Here is a 21414-nt window from a genome sequence, read left to right as displayed (position 1 = left end):
CAAGAAAAAACTTGAAGCAAGCAAAATCAAAATAGAAGCACTGCAGGAATTAATGTGGAGAGTGACAGTTAACACAGGTCACAGTTCATCTGAGTGTGCAACTTGTGCCTATTGTATTCACACATTTAGAAAATCAATAGTGATTTATCCTCTTTCCTTTCTTATCAAGAAATATTCAACTTTTAGAGTCCAATTTGCATGCAGAGAGCTTTAATATAAGCCTACACCAGAATGTAAAACATCCTCAGATGTGTTTTGCATACGTAAGAGAACATATATCTGCCAAACCCTGCCTAAAGAGTGAAGATGGTAGGTCTTCTTGGCTCCTTGAAAAAGTATTTCCTTTGCTTTTACTTCTAGCCCTCTTTAGTTAAGCTCTCTTAAAAAGTAATTTTCATCAAAACTGTGTTCAGTGTTTTTTTAAGCTATGGCTCATCTGCCTGTTTTTTATAGACTGAAAAAATCAGGAACTTGCATAAATAAGGAGTAGCTAGATATCCATTTAATGACATTAGCTCATGAAATAAACTCCCCTTTGTAAATAGGTACAATTGTAAACTTGCAGAATTAGCATGCCAAAGTTCTCTGGCAAGTTGGGAATAGGCTAGAGTACCTGTGCATTGTTCTCGTATAGTCCTAAAATTGGGATCCATAGACTTTTACGCTGGGCTGGTGAGGCTTAATGAGTAATGGTATCTGTCCTGCCGCATATCCACATTTTTATCCTATCATTTTTATCCTTTGCAACCAAAGGACTTTGGAAGCTTTGTCTCTCTTTATAGCATATCGACTAATAACCAGTCCAGTCAATAAGTTCTCTATCAGGCTTAAAATGTAATATGTATCCATGTAAGAACTTAAAGAAAAAACAGGTCTTGCCCAAAATTCTTTTAAGCTGTTTTTACTTCAGTCTTAACTATCAATCCCTTCAGCATTTCCATAAATTTGGAAAAAAAAAAACAAAACAAAACAGATAGGTCTTTTTCTGTTAACCTGCAAGCTTACTTACAAAGGGAAAGAAAGGGATCAAACTAAAATGAAATCATATGTATTAACAATTTTTATTTAAAAATGGATCTGTGAGTTTTGTCATTTTTTTTTTTACCTTAATGAAAACTATATATGGGAATTTATGACCTTATTGAATTAGTGAGAAAAATTTTTGTAGCTATAAGAAAGTCCATCATGCTAAAGTTCTTCCATGAGAGTTCATGTAGATTAGGAATTAATTTTAATACATTTCATATACAATAGTTAATACATTTATCACATAACCCACATCCATGGTCTACTTGAATTTGATTATTCTGATCCTTATCCTTAGATGAACTGTAAATAAGTAGATATTTCTCTTCACTGGGGGTGCTAACCTCAATTATTTCAATTTGCATAAATGAGAATTATTTTGGATCTACATAAATGAAGAGCAAGTTCAAAAGAAAATATTAGTATCCATACAGAAGTAGAAGAAACTGAGCAGTAAAGTCTAGGAGATTACAAGTTCATTTCACAGCAGTTTTGGGGGATTATGAAATTGGGGTTTTGTTCTGTGTTGAACTGAAGAGAAAATCTTTCAAATGTTCTCATAGAGAAGGAAATGTGGGGAAATATCCACCTTCTAATGAAACATGAGATAGTCGGTTCATGAAAATGTGTGCAAAACAAGATGGGGGGGTCTGTCTGCCAACCTTCCCTGCCAAAATTTTGTTGTATGTTTCTTCAAAACATCTCAATTTTGGTAAAAGTGCATAGTTCAGAATAGGTGACAGCTAGCTGCACTGGGTATCATTTTACTGAACCATCCTAGCAGGCTACTCTGCATCGTTCATGCCTGCTAACAGTACTACCAGAGAACTGACCTCTGTATTTCCTTTTCCTAACCAACCTTGGTGGTGTTACCAATATTTTTTAATTTTTTTTTTGTGTGTGTGTGTCATGGTAAAAGCACACACTTGTGAAAATGTTACTTCAAAATCCAGGCTTTTTTTCAAAGTCATGGAGGATTTGATGCTTAACCATTTGACAAATACCCTCTGCAGCAGATAAGTTTAAAGAAAAATGCTAGAAGTGGAGGAGCAATTTTTGATCATTAAGCTCTTCTAAATTTTTTGTATTTGTGAGCAGTGAGCTCTGGTAATGTTCTATGCATGTATTCATTTCCTTTGCAATAACAACATTATGAATTCAGACTCAGTAACATGTATATCCATTGTGAATACTCATAGAATTGTCAATAAATAACTGTACTATTAATTTCCTTTTCAACTGAATTGGGGAAGTACATTTAATATTTTGGGGTTTAAAGAAGGCAGATTTTATAGAATGTAACTCAAAGGATTGAAAATGATTGAAAATGGCATGGTTGGCTGTGATTATAAAAATGTTGTCCATTCAAAGTTGTCCAGTATGAATAATCTCAAAGTACTTGATCTTGAATGTTTTCAAGCCCAGTGAATTTTGTATAGGAGCAGTATTAGTATATTAACCTTTCTTACATTTCATCACTGAGCATCTCTAAAAAATACCTTCTTTTAAATATCTAAACAGAGGACGTTTCTCTCTTGTTTTAGCTGTATATTTTATTCAGTAACAATTTACATTCACAGAAGACTAACTGTATCTTTCTCCTTTTACATTTTTCTTTTAGATTAATTCAGATTGACTCTCTCTCATAATTTAATGTTGTTCTGCAGTGTCCCTAACACTTTAACTTAATTACATTGTTAAAAGACCTAATTCATTTTAGCCTTTTTTAAACTTACGATCTTAATATTCACATTTTCAGTATTTTCCCCCTAACTCAAAGGAACTTCTTATACAGGCTATTGCCTGCCAACTTCTTCAACCATAATAAGCAATGATAAAGTTTGACTTGGTTTGTTGCATGTAAGTTGGTGTACTGAAAATCAGCAATATTTCAGGCAACAGGTGAATAATTCTAAAACAGCTACTTCCCTGTGAAGCATACAGCAATGATTCAAGATCTAAAAAGTGTCAGGATCTTGTTGAACGTACAAAAAAAAAAAAAAAAGCACACACACACAAAATAAACCACCTTTAGTTAGTGTACTTCTGCCTTCTGAGCCAAAGTGTACACTCAGGAGACTACAAAACCACCTGTTGCAGGAAAAGTGATTAAATTGGCACCAAGTTTATTGTGGCTACACAGGTCCCTGTGCCTTGTGTTTCTGATCATCTGGGTACTTCTGAAAATTCAGGGGATTAGGTGGTACTTAGGTTGGGTAGAATTTGTTGTAATGAATGTACATACTTGGGAAGTAGTAAAAAAAGATACAGGAAATAGATATGCCAAAATCTTCTCCAAACATAGGGCTGACAAAGAGTGTGAAAACCAGGCCTAATAGATGCATAAAACTGATGCAATACAGATGAAAATTTTAAACTGAAAAATGCAGACATGATGTGACAGTTACATTTGAAAAATTTGCATTAAATTAATTCAGTTGTTTTTGCTGAAAGGAAGTGAGCAACACTTCCTTTCAGCAAAAACTCACTTCCTTTCTCCTTTCCAAAAACAACTGGATTAATTTAATGCAAATTTCTCAAATGTAACTGTCACATCATGTCTGCATTTTTCAGTTTTTTTAGTTTTTTCAATTTTCTAGTTTTAAGTCAAACTAAAAATTCTTGTGTCAGTTTTAGTTTTGATTGATTTTAGGTACACTGAAATATTTAAAGCATTTTTTTTTTAAGCTGACAAAAAGCAAATGGTAATCTAGTTCCTGCTGCATTCAAAACAACTATCATTTTTTCTGGGTTTTATTTTGAAATGAATGCTCTTTTGAACTTTGTAATGTAAATGTATGCTTTCACAATCTGTAGCATACATTAGATTTCCAGCTGTAATGTAATAAAAATAATATTCAATGAAAGTAAACATTTTGAGTTGTGATAGCTCAAGTTTATGAATTAATTTGCTGTCAATACTTTTGGTTTAGCACTGACACTAGAAAACAGAGAGTGACATTTTAGTGTGTTGTTTATATGCCATCTCATTTCTTTAATTTTTTGTGTAAGATGTTGGGTAAACTTGATCTGCTTATGTTTACAGCAGAACCAACAATAATATTTAGTTATTCACCAGTTAATTAGTTGTCTTTCATTAGTCCATATTTTCTCCTTCTCTTATGGCAGTCGTAAGAGGATTTCTAGCTCGCCAGCAATTGTTACAGAGGATGAGCATCAAACAGCAAGAGGTCACCTCAGTCAACAGCTTCTTACAGAATGCTGAGGATATGGGATTGAAAACATACGATGCCTTGGTTATTCAAAATGCTTCTGACATTGCTCGAGAAAATGACCGGCTCCGCAATGAGATGAACACTGCTTACCACAGGGAAAAGTTAGAGGCCAGAAACAGACCAGAAGAAGGTCACAAAAGGTAAGATGACAAAACATCTACTGTGAAGAATTAAAGTGTTTCTTCAGTTTTAGTGATTTCCTCCCCTGCTTAGGAAGTCCTAGCAACTGAGGAATTACAAAAGGATTCTCAAGCATACACTCTGCCCAAATCAACGTTAGACCCGATTTTTTCTGTATGTTAGGTAATCAAGTCTAGAAACGTAAGGACACCTCTGATATCCTATTCAGAGGACACTGAGCTTTACAGGAACTTATTGAGGTCTCTGAGGCATTTTTTTTTTGCATAAATATTTTTTAATTCTACGATAAATAGACCACAGTTAAACTTTCATCAAACCAAATTAAAAATACTCAAAATACTAACATTGGAGAAGATCACAAAAAACAACTAGAAAGGCATTAAAATACGATGAAATCCAGATTAAGAATTCCTGCTTTCGCATCAAACTCGGTAGATTGTGAGGAGGATTCTTCAATTTTATTTAAAAATAGGCAAATGTTTTTGTTTAACTCCCATCAGAATTTTCAAAAGTGCCCATTTTACAAATCCAGTAAATACTGGAGAACCTTTCTTCAGGAACTGAGTCCCTGACCTCTCTTCTCTCAGACAGCTGAACAGGCAGAGGTAGTATTTGCAGTCAATAGGTGTGTGTCTACAGCAGGAAAGTGTCTACACCTTGCTGGACATATAAATGTTTATTTTTCCATAGAAACTTCATTTTCAACCAGAGCCACTCTCTTTGCTTTCATTGCTTTTGTCAGTGACTTTTATTAAAGTGAAAATGGCAGTGCATCTGCTTAATTAGCTTCAAATATCCTAGTGATTACATACTGGAGGAAATGCCTTTGTAGGAAAGACTGTAATTAAACATTGCAGTGAAAACAAATTATCCACTGAGCACCATGCTTTCATCTCTAGCTATTTCATTTACTACATGGGCAGCTGGCTATATCCTGTGCATGAATTCCAGCTCTGCTGGTGATTTACCATGCAGAAATAAAATTAAAAAACCCCAAATGCTTGGGGATTTGATGTAAAATGTCAGTATAGACATCTTGTATCTAATATATTACCACTCTATGTTAAAAGGTTTTCAGTGTTTTGATTTTTGGAGGAATAACATGTTGCAAGAATTTGTTGAAATTTAGTTTTTTGAAAGCAGCTGATAAACATTATTTATCAATACATATTGAATAGTGAAAAACAAGGAAAAAATTGGAATAAGTAAAACTCCAAAACTGTGATTGAAATAATTAATTACATAACTAAACATATTGTCATAATTAATATTATTAAAATTATAACTAATAATTAAGCTTAAAGGAAGCTTAAAGGAAGATATGTAAATATCTGGGTGGAATTGTTCGAGCAGCCAATGTAGCTGGTGAAAAAGGTCATCTAATATTTTTAAGATTTGCGTTATCTAAATAGAATTTATAGTTGTCTTTTTAGAAAATAATGATAAAGGCTCAGCATTTGCTGCCTCAGTAACTTTCTATTAAAATGGATTTCCCAGAAATTATCATTCAGATTGAAAACCCAGCTTTTGATTGTGTGTAACAATCAAAGTGTGAACAATTCATTCAGTGAATGTCTGATCAACAATATGAAACTGCTTAAGGAAGGCTGCATTTGTGTGAAAAGCTAGTGTCCTGATTTATCATGAAACAGGAAATGGAAGAAAGCTAGCAGCTTGATCTGGATTTGTTTGTCAGATTACTACACACATCCCTTTGACACAGCAGGGGAGTCATGCGATTGTTTACCAGAAAGCTGTTGTTATGTTTGCATGAACAGGTTCATTGTTATCGCTTGAATAATGCATCTGTGCCTCTTTTCTGTGTTTTCAGAGCTGAAGCCAAGGGTGGGAAGGTTTCTGAGGACGTTTTTGCTGACTGTCGAATGCCCAAGCACTTTCATTCCAGCTCTGTCCCTGTCCCCATGGCAGTGGACGGCTTGGTACATTCTGCTGCTGGGTCATCCATCAGATCCCCCTCCCTGCACTCTGTATTCAGCATGGATGATAGCAATAGCCTGCCATCACCAAGGAAACAGCCTCCTCCCAAACCAAAGAGGGATCCCAACACACGACTGAGTGCTTCATATGAGGCTGTTAGTGCTTGCCTGTCAGCAGCTGCTAAGGAAACCACTAATGAAGGTTAGGCATAAAGGGAGAAACAGTTGCAAATGTTACTCTGGGTTATTGATTTATTGTTTTCATTTCAGTCCTTTTACACAGTGAAGTGCCTTTGAAAAGTCCTGCTTCCCTGAAATATTTCAGTGGCAGTAAATAAAATCAGTCAATTTGTAATCTGTTTCCAAATCGGCAGATAATACTTATGTGTTCTAATTGCCTAGTTTGTCAGCAACAAAAACCTATTTGCAGAACTCCCTCTAGAGACAAACGATCTGTCAACTTCAGCTGTTCTACCCCACTGACCATAATTTCACCTTTTAAACCATATGCTAGAATATCTTACATCACTAGAACAGAGTGCTTGAAACTTGAATTTCACCAAGTTAAACATTAAACTTTCTCCGACTTTTTCTGTATGTTCACATAAATAACTTACTGCTTGCAGTGGTTTATATTTGTGCTTACAGTGCTTACAGTGAATTTTTTGTTTAGAAGGAAAGTGCTATGAAAATCCCAAAGCATCTTAGTGCATTATAGTGGATATAGAATAGTTTTGAGTTCAGTTGTTCTATTCTCCTTCAACCTTGAAATGAATGAGTAGGAGATGAAGGGAAGGAATGTATTCTGCTTTTTCTTGATAAGTCTTGACTTGTCATGCTTTCTGTAAAGGGTCTTCTAGTCTTATCAGGGACGATCGTTCAGGTTGGGTTTAAAGCTATGTATAACCATTCTCTAATACTGCATACAACAGATGGAAACCTCTGCAGTGCCCTCTTGCAAAATAATTACCGTTCTCATGTGCAGTTCATCAGATGCAAATCCATTTTTCTTAACCTCTTCCCTGGTTATTCAAGCTCTGTGTAAGGACAGATGAACTGTATCCAATAAATTTTAGGATAGTGTGGTTTAAGGAGCTTGGTAGTGGTTTTGGCTTTCTGTGCCTAGCTCTTCAAGAAATTATGGATTTAACCAAAAAGCTTTAGCAGAGGATTTTGAAAGAATGATAATTCATATATGTATTTGTGGTCTTAACACTAATTCTTGCATACAGTCACAAAACAACTTTGGAGTTCTTTTCAGATGTATGAAACAATAGGGCCAATTTCCCTGCGTATACTCATTTTCCAAGGATTATGTCAGTTTCCAGAGTCTTTGTCCAAAACCAGCTCTGATTTACACCATCTAATTTTGATCTTAAAAGACCAGTTTCCAGTTTCTCCATTCCATACAAGCCTGGAGGCTATGAAAAGACATGTAGTTCACTATATACTCAGTTGGGGAATTGCCCTTAAACTATGGGATTCCCTAACTTTATAAATTATTTCCACACCCGCAAAAGGTGATACAGGCATAATATCTGCCTATAATTAGTTTTATAGATATTACATAAAAGGGGGATAATTCAGTTACTGGTAATAATGTGTGTTGAAGTAGCACAGCGTTGAAACTCCTGGTTAAAAGCATGGCATTGTCTCTTGAGGCAAATGGAATAACAAGCAAATATTTCAGTGTGTTACAGATCTCGCAGTGAACATTTGTATTCAAAATATACCTCCTCAGGTGTTAGTTGTCATGTTTTACTAGCCATAGAGGTTACCCAGATTTGTCCAGGTAGCAAAGGCTAGTGGTTAGGAAGCTGCAAGTTCTGCATTTCATTCCTGAAATATTTATGCTTTTGACTGAAAGTCTGTGTTTGTGACTGATGCTCATTGTCAAATCTGTGGGCAGCACTTGAAGTATTAAACCTGTGTAAGAAATAACTGACTTTGATCTGTTAATAACACAGACCTTTTTCACTTTCCTAGTACTGACCCGTCCAAGGCCACACAGTGATGATTATAGTACCATGAAAAAAATACCTCCCAGAAAACCAAAACGAAGTCCCAATACAAAACTTAGTGGCTCTTATGAAGAAATACCTGGCCAAAAGCCTGGTGAGGTAAAACAGACAAGTACAGTAGCTAAACCAGGTGTCTATGACACTGTGACAGTACAGAGAGCAGGTTCTGCTGATGGGCCGCAACATGGCATGTTGAGTCTCTATATGTCACAAGAAGAGGAGGAAAATGAGCCTGTCTATATTGAAATGGTAGGGAATGCAATGAAGAGCATTTCTGCTGAAGCAGAAAGTCCAGAACAAGGAGAATCTGTATATGAAGAAATGAAGTATTTTCTACCAGAAGAAGGAAGCAATGGTAATGGAATAGTTCCAGTAGTGACTGGATCTCCTCCTTTGTTGTTTGAAAGCAAAAAAACCTATAACATTGAAGATGGACTGTTGGATGGAAACAGTCAGGCAGCTTTGATCTACAAAGACTCATGTGACATTCCAGCCCCTTTCCCTAACTTGCTCCCCCACAGGCCACCACTTCTTGTATTTCCTCCAACCCCTGTCACATGTTCACCTGCTTCTGATGAATCACCTCTAACACCACTTGAAGTCAAAAAGCTTCCTGTATTGGAAACCAACCTAAAATACCCCGTGCAGTCAGAAGGATCAAGTCCATTATCACCGCAGTACTCCAAAAGCCAGAAGGGGGAGAATGAAAGACCAGCATCTCCAGGCTTGGTTGTGTTCAATGTTTCCAGCAAAGTTACTCCTCCTTCCACACCACCTCCTCCTCTCCCACCACCCCCTCCTCCTGTACCACCTTCTGTTTCCCACCGGGCTTCCACACATTTTGCATTTCCTCCAGATACGTGTGCTAGCTTTCTGATTAATACAGGGAAAACAGGTACAAACTCAGATCTTCCAAAAGTACCTCAGAGACCAAATCCTGCTCAGCTTGGATGTTCATCTCCATTCTCCAAACTGCCTTACTCCCCAAAGGTGGCAAGAGCAGATCACAGGAAATTGAACTCAAATTCATTATCTTCATTTTCATACAGCCCTACAAACTCAAGGTCATTGACCAGTCCCCTTGATGAGTTAACTAGCTTGTTCAACTCAGGACGGAGTGTGCTACGAAAATCTGCAGCAGGACGTAAGATCAGGGAACCAGAAGGTAAGACAGATCTCCGTGCTTCTGTATGGTATGTTTCTTCTGCCCCAAAACTTTCTTACATTAGAAGCTGATAGGGTAGGTGAAAATACAAAACAAATCCTGTTTTTGTTTTTTTGTTGTTTTTTTTTTTAAGGAAGGTTTGTTGTTGTCATAAGAATCACAGAGAAAATACATTGCATATAGAACATTATAGGTCTTCAGGTTTTCTCTGAGATGTCAACTTTTATTTTACCAAAATGTTTGTATGACACAAATTTAAATGCATTATTTTTAAAACTCCAGAAGCCTCAATAAAATAAACAGGTTTATATTTAATAAACACATCATGTGAAAAATGAGTTTAGGGTATCAATCTGTACAAATACTTTGAACTAAACATATAGCTGGGTGTCTGGTAGATAACATGTACTTTTAATTTGAAGACTTTCTCTTAAGGTTTCATTATTTTATTTCCATGCAATTCTGAATTTGGTGATACAGCCATTAATATTCTCCTAAACAAAGCTGAGACAGAGAGCTGTGCAGCAAACTACATTTATTTCCCCTTTCTATCCTTTTATTCCTACCTTTCCTGCCATTAACATACATTTATGTACATACCCAGAGACTGCTTGTTATCCTGGCTTTCCAGCAATTGGGGAACATCTTTTGTATCTAGTGCAAAAGCCAACTATACAAAAAAAAAAAAAAAAGCTTGCCATTTTGTTAAAGTTTTCTGAGACTGGAGTTCTCAGACATTATCACTTAATTATTTGTCTTGTCCAGGTAATAACGGGTTCAGCATTGTTATTGAGACAAATCTATGCATCTTATGAATACTGCAAATTCATCCTGATGTTAATAGTTTCAGTCGGCTCCTCTGTCAGGGTGAGATGCTTCTGACCTAGCTTTGTCCATCTAAAAGCTTGATATGTAGGCATCAAATCCTTAGCCTATGAAGAGACACTCATTTACAGAAACTAATTCCTATGAGGAATTACAGTCATCTAACTTTCTGTGAGGAAATCATCTAATATCTAACTTTCCTATGAGGAAAGCCTAGATGATTAAACTAGTAGGCTTTTAACTTCTAAGTGATAAAAGTTGAAGTAAATACTGTCTCTGCATATCAATTACAACAGTGACTCCAGTCATCACATTACTTTTCTGATTTAAAAAAAAAAAAATATTTTTCTATGGAAAATAGTCAGTGTGCTTTATATAGAAACTTCTCTCCCTAGTAGCATCTCCCAAGCACAAGATTTTATGAATTTAAAATTAAGGGTAAGAAAACCTTTAGACTGGTTTCTCTACTTCTTCAATTCTGTTTGTTCAAACAGCTTGTCTTAATCAAGAGCTGTGTGCAGTTTATTCAAAATGGGCAAAATATAATCATACAGTCATTTAGGTTGGAAAAGACCTTTAAAATGAAGTCCAGCCATTAACTTACCACTGCCAAGTCTACAACTGAAAACTTACTGAGGGTGCACTTTATCCCATTCACCAGATTGTTGCTGAAATTTTTAAACAACTGGCCCCACTATTGAGCCAGGGGGAACAGCACAGGTGACCAGTGGCCAACTGGATTTAACTCCATTCACCGCCACTCTTTGGGCCCAGCGGTCCAGCCAGTTTTTTACCCAGTGAAACATACACCTGCCCAAGCCATGAGCAGCCAGTTTCTCCAGGAGAATACTGTGGGAAACTGTGCCAAAGGCTTTCCTAAATCTACGTAGGTAACATCCACACCTCATGGGTCACCTTGTTGTAGAAGGAGGTCAGGTTAGTCAAGCAGGACCTGCCTTTCATGAGCCCATGCTGACTGGGACTGATTGCTTGTTTGTCCTATGCATGCTGTGTGATTGCATTCAAGGTGATTTGCTGAAAGACCTTCCCTGCCACTGAAGTCAAACTGACAGGCCTGGAGTTGCCCAGATCCTCTTTCTGGCTGTTCTGGTAGATGGGCATCATGGTAGCCTCCAGTCAACGTTCAGTGCCTATAAATATATGTAGAATAGGGTTGTTTACTTTGTTGGTTTTTTTTTTGTTTTGTTTTGCTTTGGGGGGGGGGGGTGTTTGGTTGTTTGGTTTTGGTTTTATTTTTATTTTTAAGTTGGGAGCCTTGTTTTCTTATATAGATAAAACATTTTTATCCACTGGGATAAAACTATTGATGTCACCTCTTTGGATACCTTTTGTCAAAGCTCTCTCAATGTACCTATAGTGAGGAAGGGTGGCAGACCTGCCCAAACAAGTCACAAATCTAACCTCTACCTTAAAAAAAAAAAAAAAAGAAAGAGTTGCTTTGGGATGGTGGTTGTTTGTATGTGCACTTTTCAACTAAAAGTGACCAAGATAGGGTTCAGCTTGGATCTCCTGTGGGTTGAAGCCAGTGCATTAACAGAGGCTACCATAGAAAATCTCTACATTTACTTTTCACGTGGAAAAAACTTCTAAATATTTCATCAAGGCAGCACTAAGTATGAAAAATCAAAGTTCAAGAAAGATACACAATAAAAAAACCTGAATCAATATTTTATGACCTAGGAAGCTACTGGATACTAAGTGCAGTTACATATGAATAGTTAAATGATGAGCAGATGGATTGAAAGAAAGAAATGCAGGTGAAATATATGTGCATGTTTTTACAATTTGGCTCTTTTCATGTACTTCATGTGTTCAGTTAATTTCCAGGGTAACAGCTGGAAAAATTATTTTTTTTTATTTAACTTCTTTTTTATTTAACTTCTTTATATTAATTCTGATGCAAAGTAATAAGATGGCGATCGGCAAAGTAGACTGTTATGCAAAACTTGAAGTTGTCCATGTCTTACCTTCTGATTTTTTATCACCTATTGCCTAATGCATATTAAGTTCCTGGAAGACTCCTCCCTTTCTTCTTTTTGACATTTTTAGTATTTTATTTTTAGGAAGTGATATGGTTAAAAAAAATTAATTCTAATAAAAATTAATTAAATTTTATGACATGGCCTAGAGCAGCACTTGGTAATGTGCAAGTTCCTTTATTTCCATAAGTTATAACTTACCAACACCCTTAACTAAAACCAGAAAGTAAAAATGTGAGCCATTTTGAAGTCAAGGAGAGTAACCTATGGGAATCGATAAGATTCTGTGAGGAATCATCAGCCTTGGAGATAAAAGCCTCCTTGCCAATAAAAGTACAATGAAGACATATTCCTCAACATGCTTTCCCCTTGCCTGGAGGAGTAATTTTAAGGCCTGAGAACACTGATGTCCTCTTGGCTGCTGATCTTTCCATGGGCAATGATCTTCCAGAATTACAGTAGTGCACATTTGTGGTTTTCTTATCGGCTGTAGACTTACTGTGAACTGAACCGAGCACTCTTCTTTGAGAAAAATACAACAACAAAATCAAAAGGGAGCAACTTTCATTACCTGGTGGCCCAATCTGGCTATTTGTTTTATACAAACATATCATCTACTTGTTCAGACAATGATCAGGATCATATACTATGCAATTTCTTGCATAATACTTTATATTTAATAGGACAAGTTTTCTGCTCTGCGTAACTTGTAGTTTAAATAAGTAAAACTATAACAGGTAAGAACTGAGATAAAGTGATTTCTCCAAGGCTGAAAAAAGTTAATTGAAGCTACAGCTGTATTGTTAGTGAGGGATTTTCTTTTACTCCATACAAAATGAGACTTGAGTGCAGATAAGCGATCATACACACACACACACACACACACACAATTTTTTTCTATTCTTCTGGATTTCTAGAAGTAGAAACTTTCATTTTCAAGACTGAAAGAAAGTGAATGCTCATGTGCAGAGCCCCTCCTCAGATTTTTCTAGATATTTCTAGATTTTCCTAGATATTTGGGACTGGAATTTATAAAACCAAATTCAATGCCTTAATAACAAAACCACACTCTCTAGAAGAATGTACAAATATTTTTTACTAATCCTTATATAAGGAATATGAAATGTTTAAGCATTTTATATTAAGTATGTGTGGAGTACAGACAGAATTTTCTTTAGAAAAGAACGTTAGATTGTTAACAAAATATTCATACTGTTCAAATGTTTTCCCAATATGTTTGACATCCATTAACTATATGAATCCCTTCTTTACCTATTTCCTAGGTGAGCTGTTTCCAAGACAGGTAGCTACACATATCAGTGAATTATTCCACATTCCACAAGCGCTGGAAGTCACAGCAAGATAGTTGCAACTGACAAATAATACGGGTATTTAGATCACCTAGTTGTGGCTAAAGGTTGCCAAATACTGTTTATTAAAATTGCCTCAGACTTTGAAAATAACAGGATTTAATGTGTATGTTTGGGGAGTACTGTCCTGTCAGAGGCAGGTACCCCTTTGATAGCTGGCAAATAGTTTCCCTCTATCAGCAGATTAAAGCAAGCTATTGTGCAGCTAATGTTCCAGCAGTGGATTTCAAATTAAATCTCCGCTGGGGTTTCTGAGATGAAATCCCAGTCCCTTATCCTCTAAGCCACTCAGCTTTTCCTCTTAATCAATTTAGTAAAGATAATATTCATATCTGCATCTCATTATTCCTACATTATGTTGATACAGTATAATAGTTTTACTTTCTTTGTGGCAAAAGCTAACAACTTACAAAACATGAGTAATACTGTGTTTCCACCTATTATCTTTTACCTGTGAATGCTGGAGGAATGATTACATGAGGCATCGGACTTCTGTAACGTCTTTCAAGTGAAATTCTCAAAGCATTAAAACTTTAATGAATTAAGCTTCACAACACTTCTCAGAAAGGGATTAATATCTGTTTATATAATTGCTTTAATTACCAGAGAGTGAGTGTGACTTTTTGTGACTAATTTTCAGATTAGATATCTAAACACAGGAGAATTATCACTCTCTGATTCACTGTGGACTACTTGCAGCTCTCAATCTGAATCTCTTGCAGTAGTTACAGAAAAGTGGGAGGAAGCCAAAGCACTCTAGTAACAGTTTCATGCAAGTCATAAAAAAAGGCCATACATGGCTAGCTGTAGATGCCCTATGCAGAAAATTATAAAGGAGGAGACAGAACTGCTGGCACCACAGTTGCCATCCAGCCTTTCTGTTTTTTTTTTCTGAAGATATAATTGTATTTTGCATTACTGCAGCAGAAAAAAGGGGTTTAGAAGAGCCTAGGGAAAGTACCATCTATTCCTGTTTCCAGAATATGTATGAACTTTTTTACAGCCTGAAAGATACCAGTTTAGCCTGCAGTCTTCTAATCTCTAAGTCTGCCATTACCTTGATCATTTCTCACAAAAAAATAAAGATCTGGATAAGCAAAATATACCAAGAATAATTTTCCATTTCAGAATCTCTAAAAACCAATATATTTTACTGCTGGAGTTTTTTTGAGTTCTGACAATTTTGTTTGTTTTTTGTTGTTTTTTTTTTGTTGTTGTTGTAGCATTTCTCTCCCTGGTTGATTTTGTTGTTTGCTCTTACAGAGTAAAATCATGTTGTGTAATTTGCCTTGATTTTCTGTCCAGACATGGAAAAGAAGCTTTGTGTGTGATTACCATAAACAATTTTAACCTGAGGATTATTAGAAGAAGAAATCAAGTCTCACTTTCAGGTGAAAAAGAATGGATATTGTCATAAACCTTTATAATATTTATTTTGTATTTTAAATACTTTCATTGAAAATAAAATCCAATTCTTAGCACTCCTCCACACACTTCCAAAGCCTGTATCCAGTGAAATAGATATTGGAGGAGACTGTGCAGTCACAAGAGAACACAGGAAAAATTACTTCATTCCTGACATGATCTTATTCTGTAAGTACCTACAGCTGTGAGAAAAGGATCCTGGAGCAGGGAAACCCTTGCTCCCCTTGCAGGGAAACCCAGTACAGGATCAGGTTCATACCTAGTCACTGTTTAACTGGAAAGAAACTGAGAAGTAATTGCACCAACTTTTCTGCTCCTTTTACATGGTCCATTTTTGAGACCTGCAGACATTCGTTTTAAGTTACTGATTCTTCTTCGTGTTATTTTCTTCTTTGTGTTATTTTATATGAAGTAAACACATCTAACAGAAAACAAACTGATTTGGATTTGCTTCATGTTCCCCTCATCCTGTTTGATACTGAAGTACAATAACCACACCGTACTGGTTCAGCGTTGTGCATTTCAAGCCCTGAATTTTAATAATATCCCAGCTTTAATAATGACTTTAATCATTCAAGCAGACATTTACAGGATTAGTATTTTCATAACAATGTCTTCACCATCTGATGCAATGTAATTGTTCCAAATTCGGCAGTGATTTGGGAAGTCGTCTCATTACTAACAGTGTTGTGGGCTTCTTAAACACTAAAGTCTTCAGTATTTTTTATTTGTGATCCGAGATGCAGAACTACAAAGGACTTTGTTTAGGAACTATTGCATTACTGATTGAAAACCAAAGATACATTAATGTGAGAAATTAGCCGTATCTGAGAGAACAAAGAAATTTCATTGTAGCGCACGTCCATTTCTGACACCAACCAAGAATATGGCTATTTGGCAGTAAATGTAATTTCCCTTGATTTTACAGGACTACAGGCATTTGGAACATAGTGAAATTTGAACACACAGTTAAGTCTCTAATTAAATTCTCAACTTGAGTGAAAAATCTGTTCAGATGCTTTTAACTTATTTACATCCATTTCAACATTAATCATATTTTGCATACAGTCTCAGTAGAGAGTAACAATTCCATGTCTCGGGAAATGTCAAGATTGTGACATTTATTTTTGTTTTGCCCTGGAAAGAAAATCAGGCATTCTGAAATTCTGTGCAGAAATAAATATTCTTTCATGTCCAGTCTTTAAAAACTGTTTGGAAAATATTGATATAGTTTGCCTCAAACATAGTACATTTTTTCTTACTGGAAATGTTAACAATTAAATGTGTTGACTTTTTGTTTTCAGACCTAGTTAAATTCAAGAGTGGCCATTTCAACACTGATTGTCATTTAGGTTGTCATTTAGGGGTATGTCTACACAGCAATCAAAGATGGATATAAACAAACCAAGCTAGTGTTCAACTCATTGGCTCAGCTATCTAAGAGCAATGCTGTTGTGACTGCACAAATTCCAGCCCCTTAGTGATGACCCAAAGTTCTTGACAGGACTTGTGCAGCTTGACATGAAACTCTATAGACCTGTGTATGTGGATTGTGTGTCACTTCCAGCACTGGAATTTTGTGGGGCTGAATGGAGAACAAGAGAAGATAATTGGAAAGAGACTGGGAAAAAAACTTGGTTATAAGCATGAGACTTCATGCTCTCTCTACACTACTGCACTCTGCTGTTCAGTGGGTAGGAGAGTGGAAGCAGAGCACTGGTACTAGAAGTAGCGGTTTAGGGTGTCTTCCCCCTGGGCCCACTAGTGAGTGGGAAAATAAAGCAATCTTCAAGTTCAGTTCTCTTTGGGTTTTCACTCTATTTTAAAATTGAAAATATAAAAATCAATTTTATCCTTTGTGTGGTGCAATTTAAAAATAAAAATAAAAATTAGACCTGAAGTTCTACATTTTGTTCTTTCTTTTAGCTCTTTCTTTAAGGGCTGGTTGCAGAATGATGCTGACGTGCTAGTAGTATATAGCGACAATTTTTAGCCACAGATTGGCTGTATTTGTGCACAGTATGCATGCTTATCACACTGAATATACGATAGCCACATGTTCTTTCTTTGAAGTTCACAGACGTGTCATTGACCATCACTGTATCCATTCAGAATGAACTTAAAAACAAGCTAAAGAAATACCTAAATTCCATTTTTATTTTAGAAGCTTACTTGGAAAGCAAATTGGGAAGTTTGTTCGAGAGGTTTTCCAGACTAGCTGTCCCTTTTTGGTGGGCAGGATTACAGTATAGGTGATCAAAAAATATTCCTTGGGTTGTCCCTCAGGATCTACTCAAACAATGTATGTGCCTAATGCAGTCACTTATTCTAAGACTTCTGCGTTGCATAATAACAATTATGCATAATAATTCAAGATTTATAGCTCTTATGAGAGAGATCCTGAAAAATCTCTGTAGAAGTATTCTGTGGAAATAGTAAATAGAACTGATGTTATGCTGTTGGCAGTATCAAATCTGTCTGTTTGCTTGTTTGGGGTTTTTTGTTTGTATATTTTTACAATATTTGCAACTGGATTTGAGAGGGAGGAAGGCTGAGACAGTGTCTCATCACATAATTCCTTTCAAGAGCAGCTAAAGCCCATCAGTAATGGCTGTTCTGTTACTGAGGTAGCATACACACAAATGTAAATAAACTTAAGTATCTGCCTTCAAAAAGAGCTATGGCTTCCACATTAGTGAGAAAAAAACAGTTTAAAATAGGGAAGCTGTCTTTCTTACCAAATTGCCTTCTCCATTTCCAACACACCAGAAGTTTTTTAACCACACAAGTTCAAGAAGTAGACTCTTTGGTCAACCAGTCAACACACCTAACAGTCAACAAAACTATTACAGAGTAAAATCAGCTACTTTTTTTCCATATTAGACTTGAAAAGGTGGGGAACATAGGAACATGGAGGGAAGAAATGCTTCATCTAAGGGAAAATTGTCCCAAGCAGTGCTGCCCTCCTTCTTGCCCTCTGTGGTAAGTAATGGACCTCAGAAAGGCCTGCAGAGATCAGTTCCTAGAATAGATGGAGTGAACGAAATCACCAGTCTTTGAAACATGTGCCCTGGCTGCACTCTAGCACACTTGCTGCATTAAAAAGGCATTCCAAGTTATTGCTTAGATACTGTCAAGCAGGGGAGTTGGCAGCCTGTCCAGACATTCTTCATCCACTAACAGTATTTAAGAAGGCTATTTTCTCCACATTCAGCAGCAGAAATCTTTGTATCATGTTGGGAACAAGCCTAATCTTCTGAACCCTAGCTTATTGGTGTCACACTAACACAGTGTTCTACAGAGCATCTCTTTACCTCCAGCAGTGAGTTTTGTCACTTGGTGCTCTTCCTCTCTTTGCTTTCTAGTGTTCCTACAGTTTCCATGAATACAGCTTCCCAGTGCGAAGAAGCAGCAGTCTGGTTTTGTATTTATCTGCTCCATTGAAGAATGCAGCTTCTGGAGTGATTTGTAACATCATCTGGTAGCTCCACTTACGCAGCTTAGAGAGGAAGGGTGCTGGAACTGACAGTGGAATTCATTGCTGCCTATCCTAGGAGCATTATTGCAGGGGGAAATTCTACACAATTGCTTCTGTAAGGGCAAGCTTTGTGAGGTGAAATAAATAATGAATAATTACTGCCTCTTACAGCAGCACAACTACAAGGGTGAGACAGGCAGTACACATTAATAGGATGGGGGAATCCTGTGTTGACTGTTTTCATCCTGCTCCATTTCTTTCAGCAAGTAAGATGCATCTGTTCAACTCCATCTCTCAGCAGACTAGGTAGTCATGCTACGGGAGGTCACAGTGTGACTTCATACAGGTAAAGTGAACTACTCTGAAGCAGTATGCGTTTATCCAGTGAAAGGACACCCAAGACAACATGTGCTGAGGGTAGCTAGCAAACACCACAGGCAAGGAATGTCTCCACAGTAAGTCAGAGCAAACCAGGAAACACCCAAGTGCAATTGTCAAAGTACAACAAAACACAGTAGTGAAACAGTGAAGACAAAATAAAATGGCCTGTTCTTATTTAATCTTCCTCTTCCTTTCCTTCATGAAAAATTATCTGCATAATTTCTGCAGTCACCATCTTTTTTTCTTTTCCCCCTTATTTCACAACATGCACTTCCTACAGTAAATGTAGCAAATATTCAGGATTGGCTGCTGGGATCCAGTGTATTCCTGAATGTCCCAAGAAAGAGTGAGAGCACAGATCAGGAACACCTTTTGTCTGCAACTTCCTCTCTTTCATGTGCTGGTTAATAGGATTCATCAGTTCTCTCTTCTTAACATATATAATGAAAAGCTGATTTGAAGTTACCATTTTTACTGGATGCCAGCCACAGGTTTCAAAGAAATCAAGCTTTTGAGCTTTTAGATTCCATGGTGGCCAAGGTACAAAAGCTGCTCCGCCTTTACTACATTGATTTATCTGCCAGAATATATACATTTTCCAGATTTCATAGTTGCTAATGAAGTGCGAATAGCTGTGGATCTTGATAACTAAAGCCATATATTGATTATTGGTTACAGAAAATCATGTTTTCCGTGAGTGGAGAAATAATGTTTGACATTATCCTGGGATTTATTAAAGACAGTAAATGATAAGAAGGGGAACTATTTCCCCCTTTTTTATATGTTTCTTTCTATATTTATGTGTTATATATTTCTGTAGGTGGTGTTCCTTTGTGGAAAAGCTTTTAAACTTTTTCCATAATATTTGTGTTTTCTGTTTTATGGAGCTGACATTTTTGTTGACCAGGACAGAGATTGTTTCTACTTTAAGACCTAGATACTGCCTAACAAGACCTAGATGTTGCCTAACTTGTGGCACTAAAATTCCTCATTTGGGAAGTCAGCCTTAGTTCTCTGTGTAATTAATTGAAAAGGAATGTGCGCCTTGAAAGAATGGACCAGGTGCAAGTCAAATCAGATTGAGAGGGCTGTATGTCTTCTGTTTACACTAGGGCAAAACTAAGGAGAACCTGCTCTCTCATGCAGTCAAGAAGAAACTTCTAAATTGTCTTCAGCAGAAACTGTACAACGGTTCAGTGCCTCAGTAGCCCCATCTGTTTTAATGTTACTTTTCTTACATATTTTTCTCTCCCCCCCCCCCCCCTTTTTTTTTCCTGAAGATGCACTTAATATTGACCACTCATTTCTGATTTGTGGTAACTAGTGTTGTCAAGGTGAAGGGCTACGTCTAGTTTAGTAAATGTGCCCTTTTGTATTCCTGCCAAGGAATGTCCGGGGTATGGCAGCTCAGTTGTCTGCATAGCCAAAGTCCTAGAGGAGTCTGTGGGATGGTTTGGGACCTGGCAGGCTGGCTCCCTTCCAGACAGATCTGGGCATGGTTCAGGAAATGGCACTGGCTAGGGACTGTTCCCAGTAGTGCAGCCTATCTGCTGTGGAAAGCAAGAAAGTGCAATAGCATAGACATGGGTCTCTTACCATTTGCCTCAGGGCCACAGAACTGTTTTGATCCCATTTGAATAACCAGGATAGACAAAGCAAGAGGCCCTCTGTATTTATGCTGTATTATGAATCCCTTGGTGTTTTGGCAGTGCCACACAAAGCATACAAGGTAAGCATGAATCTAATCCAAAATCCACTGAAAGCTGTGGAGGCCTTCTGTTGTTTTTAATGAGTTTTCAGTCAGACTGTAAATGAGCACTAAATGTTAAAAGGAGAAATACTTGAAAAAAGAACACATGGAGACAGATATACATCATGGGTATACCTACTTTTAAAGAAGGAAGAGCAAAACCAAGGGCTTTGGCAGAAAAGAAAAATACAAACCAAGCAGGTGAATTACTGTTGAGCCTTTAACATGATGGTTTTCCGCGTCTTGGATTTGATTCCACCAAAATGCTGGTATTAGTCATTGATTTATACTTTTAGACTTTATTAAATAGGCTACATATATAATTTTCTTACAAAATTAATAGTTCCTCAAAATGTCTCTGTAGTGCACTTTAATCTGTCATCTGAATAGAAGCTATACTGGCCTATTTCATAATTTGGTGATAATATTAATTCAGCCGAAATACTACTTATGAAGTAAATAAGATGTTTGGAATCCTACATTTTATCTTTGAGAAAAAAAAGGGCTTTATAATAGGATATTTGGAAGTCATAGCTCAATTAAAAGATTTGAAGTTATTCTTTTGACAAAAAGTTATATCCTGTAGACTTTCAGTGCATTGGGTTTCTTTCAAGAGCAAGATAATGACTGAACAAGGAAAATAAAAAGCAGATCTATTA

General features: G+C 36.6%; 1 protein-coding gene across 5 annotated transcripts in view; it reads left to right on the top strand.

Moving 5' to 3' along the window:
* Positions 1-21414, top strand: part of MYO16 (myosin XVI) — a 388271-nt gene that overhangs the window by 343086 nt on the left and 23771 nt on the right. For all 5 annotated transcript variants that reach the window (XM_057397231.1, XM_057397226.1, XM_057397227.1 and 2 more), the window contains 3 exons: positions 4156-4402; positions 6235-6542; positions 8327-9526. In XM_057397231.1, coding sequence (XP_057253214.1) covers positions 4156-4402; positions 6235-6542; positions 8327-9526 — 1755 coding nt within the window. The remainder of the gene's footprint in view (positions 1-4155; positions 4403-6234; positions 6543-8326; positions 9527-21414) is intronic.

This window comes from Pezoporus wallicus, unplaced genomic scaffold, assembly GCF_028554395.1.
Source record: "Pezoporus wallicus isolate ANWC-B61680 ecotype Strahan unplaced genomic scaffold, APGP_CSIRO_Pwel_v1 contig_1851, whole genome shotgun sequence".
NCBI classification, from domain to species: Eukaryota; Metazoa; Chordata; class Aves; order Psittaciformes; family Psittacidae; genus Pezoporus; species Pezoporus wallicus.
The sequence above is the reverse complement of the archived record's forward strand: the minus strand, read 5'-3'. Positions and strand labels throughout refer to the sequence as shown.